At 46.5% G+C, this 5,327-nt stretch overlaps 1 protein-coding gene across 3 annotated transcripts in view; it reads left to right on the forward strand.

The window, feature by feature from the left end:
* Positions 1-5,327, forward strand: part of LOC107097882 (retroviral integration site protein Fli-1 homolog) — a 23,512-nt gene that overhangs the window by 15,231 nt on the left and 2,954 nt on the right. For all 3 annotated transcript variants that reach the window (XM_015395221.1, XM_015395218.1, XM_015395220.1), the window contains exons 4-7: positions 1,134-1,337; positions 1,863-1,949; positions 4,658-4,729; positions 4,858-4,920. In XM_015395221.1, coding sequence (XP_015250707.1) covers positions 1,134-1,337; positions 1,863-1,949; positions 4,658-4,729; positions 4,858-4,920 — 426 coding nt within the window. The remainder of the gene's footprint in view (positions 1-1,133; positions 1,338-1,862; positions 1,950-4,657; positions 4,730-4,857; positions 4,921-5,327) is intronic.

Raw genomic sequence — 5,327 nt, forward strand, 5'->3', positions numbered from 1 at the left:
ACCTGAGATGACATGATGTGAATTGGAGCTATAGAAATAAACTGAATAGAATGGAATTGGAAGGAAAACCTGTGATGATTCCAGGATGGTTTATATCTGCAGCTGCAGCTCAGTGTTTAGTATCAGAGAGAATCCATGAACTCCTGGTCTGGATGCATGGTGGAACATAAAGGATGAAGAAAGCTTCTTCAGAAGGTAAATATGCTTAACAGCAGGTATGGGGGCCCCAGACTCACCCTACGGGCCCCTGGATAGATAGAGATATGATCCTGGCCCCAGGTATCCAGAGGGACCCATTTATTTATTTGATTTAATAAGGAAGAGAAGCTCCAGACTAACCAGTTCCCATGTGGCAAAGCATTGACCTCTGACCCTGCCAGCAGTTCTTAGTGTTTGCTAACGTCGTCATCCTCTGATCTGAACCTGCTTCAATGATGGACTTCTGACCAGATGAGCTGAAGCTTCAGGCTGCAGGTGGGATGTGGTCCTCCAGGACTTCCTGTCAGAGAGCGGCGCCACTTTCAGCAGCCCCAGAACATCATACTGCCATCACCATGTTTAACTGGTGGCAGGAGGCCCTTTTTTCCCCCTAGTCGTCATGGTAACATCCTCATAACCCCCGATGTCAGGGACTGTATGTAAACCTGTTTGGTTTGGCGTAAGAGGCATGGCCTGTAGGGATGACCATAAAAACAATCCTGGACGTTGTTTCCAAATTCGAAGCCTGGAACTAAACGCTATTTCTGACATTTGAATTGAAAAATCTTCCTGGATGGAAGAGAAACGTCTTTAAACCTGGAAACAAAGTCCAGTGGATTGATTTTAACTTTTTTTGAATGACTGACCTAACAGATCCCTTCGGCGGCGCCTGTAGGATCGGTTAGCCTGCTTCTCGTTGGTTTGTTCACTTTCATGTCCTGAAGATTAATCGTGTTTAGATAGTTGCTCCTCTTCGTGACGCCATCTTTTATTTTCCTTTGTTACTTATCTTTAAATAAAAACATGTAGGTCCCAATTAGCATCGTTAGCTTCTCCTACAGTAAGATATTTACGTTTTAGATGATCCCAGCTGAGCGTTCCGTTGTCTGAAACAGGAAGTCCTCCAGTTTATGCTTTTCTGTCTGTGATTCCAGATCCGGAGGTCTGGACCCAGGACCACGTGAGGCAGTGGTTGGACTGGGCCATTAAGGAGTACGTCCTGGAAGAGGTGGACGTCTCTCTCTTCCAGGCGCTGGACGGAAAGGCCCTGTGCAAGATGAGCAAAGACGACATGATGCGGCTGACGTCGGCCTACAACGCAGACATCCTGCTGTCTCACCTGAATTACCTCCGCCAGAGTAAGGACGCCTCCTCCTCGCCGCGGCAGCTCCTCCTCCACCGGACGCTGCTGCATCGTTTGGTTTTTATTTGAGTAGAATTCAGGATTTCATTTGGCAGCATAATTATTGAACCCGATGCAACATTTAATCTAAGATTCTTTGATTGAATAAGTGAGAGAAACTGAATTGACATTAAACCAAAGTGTGAAGATGTCTGCAGCAGCAGCAGCTTTATTTAAGCGCGGCACTGAAACAACTCTGTGGTCTTTGGCTGCTGCTCTTTGCCAACACAGATATCAGCTTTTTAAATTTGCACATTCATGATGAATTTGGTTTCTCACGCCTCACAGTTAATGCAGCTGATTGAGCTTCAATAAATCACTGCTAGTCATGCTAACGCTAATGCTGAGGCTGCAGAACCGTCTGCTAAGCTACAGCGACCTCATGTCTGCAGACTCAGAGGCTGGAAGGACTTTCTCCATGACGTTCTTCCCTGTGTTCACAGAGTCTAACCTTTATCTCTTCCGTCTGGTTTCGCCTCAGGTAGCCCCACCTTCTCCTACTCCACGACGCCCACCAACAACACTCCTCCCCCTCAACCCCCACAGCCACGACTACAAGTTAAAGCAGGTGAGGTTTTCACTTTTATCACACGGATGCAGCCAAGAGGCTGAAGAGACGCCGCTCACTGAAGGAAAAGTCGGTCAGCAGGAATATTTAGGAGGAATAATCAATTATCAATAATCAATGGATCATTATTTATTACTTGGAACTAATTACGTTCGCGTTGATTTAATGAATTTAGCGTTAATCAGTAAAAAAATAAAACAATCATTTTCATCTCGATCACTGAGTCTGGGAGCGGCCATCTTTGCCCAAATCTAGTAGCCCCTCCCTCCTGCCATCTTCCAGCAGTGACGTCACGGTGCGGTAAGCCTAGCGCCATTCTCCCCGCTTTCCAAGCTAAATCAATGGGAACTACTAGACACATCTGCAATCAACAACAATTATTGAAGATTTCCAGAGGACTTCACCATTGAAATTCACCAGAGCTATAGTGAAACTGACAATGCCCACGTGCATGGCAGCTGGATGCTGGAATACATCGGGGAAAAGTGAAAAAAAGAGTTATTCCACCTTTCTGATTCCTGATCCTCCACGGACGGGTTGGTCGTTGGATCGCCAACTTGAAGAGGGAGGATTTGCCATCGAACTTCTGGCCAGAGAAAAAACCCGTAATATGTAGCCAACATTTGGAAGAAGAATGTTTTCAAGATGACTTGGATAATAGCGCGTTGTGACAAACACCAGATACAGCACTGGGACTTGATCAACAGCCGATACCGCACCGTGACAATGTCACTAACCAGTAGGTGGCAGTAGTGTTCTTTGACAAACATGGATGCCTCCAGTAAAGCACATTCACATGAAAATGACTCTGAATTAAAAACACTGATCATTTATTGAACAGGATGGAATCATTTCAGATTTAAAGAACTTTCAGAAGTTTGGATTCTGAATATGAGCGACTTTTCCTTTAACCAGTTTTATATAATTCAACCCTGTGCAGCTCTGGTCACTAATAGGAGTTATCGGGGGTGCAGTAACGGGTTACACAGTGGGTAGCACTGCTGCCTTGCAGCAAGAAGGTTCTGGGTTTGATTCCCCCGCCTGGGGTCTTTCTGCATGGAGTTTCCATGTTCTCCCTGAGCATGTGTGGTTCTCTCCAGGTACTCCGGCTTCCTCAGTCCAAAAACATGACTGTTAGGTTCTCTAAATTCTCCTTAGGTGTGAATGGTTGTTTGTCTCTGTGTTGCCGTGCGATGGACTGGAGACCTGTCCATGTCCTGTCCTGTCTGTCCATGGTGGACCCCGCCTCTCTCCCACTGACAGCTGGAGATAGACACCAGCACCCCTTGTGACCCACTTGGGAGTAAGCGTGTTAGATAGTGGATGGATGTGGCCCAGCTGATGGTGGTGTCCCTCATGGATGTGTGTTTGTCTCCATGTTGTTCAGTTGTTTCCAGCTGAGGAACTACTTCCTGTCCATCATTTTCTTCCTTCTCTGGATGTTTGGTCCAATGCGGTTGAATTAATTCCTGATTTTAAGGATTTCCGCGTTGCTTCGGATTCATTCCCAACGTTCCATCTTTTTAAATGACCTGGAGGTCCAGATGTCCTCAGATGTTTCCTAAATGAAAGGAACCAGCTAACCTGCTCTGATCCTCTGGAATGTCCTCATTAGCAGGCAAATCTCATTCATTTCTTTCACATCAGAAACAACCGCAACAGAGAAATATTATCTTTGTTTTCAACTTTTCTAGCTGCTGTGAAAAAATAAAATATATTATTTTTTTATTAAATTAATTTCTTTCACAAATTAAACAGCAGATTATTATAATAAGGAAATGAGATCAAATGTTCTGCAGCCTGGAATCTCCTGGAATGAATCATCCTGAGGAAGAGAGCAGGCGGGGGGGTGATGCATGGTGGGGGGGGGGTCATGCATGCAGTGAATGAGGTCACTGAGAGGGTGGGACCCACTGGGCAGGAAGAGATGGAGGCAAATGGTCCCCTGAAAAAAACCAACCTGTCAGGTGAAAATGTTTCTTCTCTAAATGCCAGCAGTGGTGAGTTTCACACGTTTGTGATCAGAATGAGTAACATCCTGTAAACTCATGGCTCCTTTAAATGTGTCTCAGAGGCCAAAGAAGTTAATCTCACATTTACAGCCTGGTTTAAAGCGTGTTGATGAAGCCGGAGGTTCTCCTGAGGGAGGAGCTGAAGGAGCTCGGCGTTCCTCACCTCCGTTTACCTGCTGGAGGGAATTTTCTAAGACTGCTTCCTCACAGGGGAAACAGGTTACTTCAACCTTTGCACGATTCAAATTCATGCAAAGATCTTTGTGCATTTCATAACTGCCACCGTTTCCTGTGAGTCACACCGTCTGCTGAGAAAATAAAACTGTAAGGAACCTTTTCGATTGATTTAGAGGTTTGAGAATAACGTGTTGAGTTTCAGAAACTTGGTGTCTACAGGCTGAAAGGCTCCTTTGCACGACACCAACTTCTGTTGACAGACAAGTATGATGAGTCCAAAACTCAACAGCCAGTTTCAGACAGGAAACAGCTGCACTTGCAGAGGAAACGGGGGTAAGGGTCCCGCTCCTGGGACACAATCCACTCCATCTGCTGAGAACCCCAAACAAAGGGATGCTCACCCAAGAAGAAAGCCGGGTCATCTTCAGACCTCCAAACTCCTGTCGTCTCTGCCTGCTTCCTTCCTCCGCTTCAAACACGCCCGTTTCATCCCATGTTTTCTACTTTGTGTTTCTGCAGAAAACAGTTTTGACGAGATCAGCCGCAGGAACAGCTGGCCGACCAACACCATGACGGCTGCGGTGCCTAAAGGTAGCACAGCAAGCGCTGACCATAGGAGGAACAGATGGTCACGCATCAGCAGAGCCCAGTTTGCATAAAGACGAGCTGGTTTCACAGCCACTAACTCAACAGTTTCAACCTCATCTTCTGGTTTGCAGGTTCTCCAATCGAGCACCAACACAACAGCAGGGTGACGGATCCAACGCCGCGGATCATTCAAGGTGCGTCGTCTCATCCATATTCCCCATTTCCTTCATTTCATTCGTTCATCTAATGCTTCCTCCTCCAGTCGGTCTCAGTCTCTAAGCAAGAAACTTTCTGCTGAGTTTTAAAATCTGCTGAGAAAGAAAAAAAGCCCAGGCTGCATGGGGGGGGGGGCAGTGGGTAGCACTGCTACCTTGCAGCAAGAAGGTTCTAGGTCCGATTCCTCTGGTCTTTCTGCATGGAGTCTGCATGTTCTCCCTGAGCATGCATGGGTTCTCTCCAGGTACTCCGGCTTCCTCCAACGGTCCACAGACCTGTGATGGACTGGAGAAAGGGGGGGGGGGGGGACCCGTTCATCCGTTTCTATTTGCATGTTTTCTAAACTAAAACCAGGCTTTGTTGGGCTGCTGATAAAACCTGGAAC

The sequence above is a fragment of the Cyprinodon variegatus genome, unplaced genomic scaffold (genome assembly GCF_000732505.1).
Source record: "Cyprinodon variegatus isolate N-32 unplaced genomic scaffold, C_variegatus-1.0 Scaffold730, whole genome shotgun sequence".
Lineage (NCBI taxonomy): Eukaryota > Metazoa > Chordata > Actinopteri > Cyprinodontiformes > Cyprinodontidae > Cyprinodon > Cyprinodon variegatus.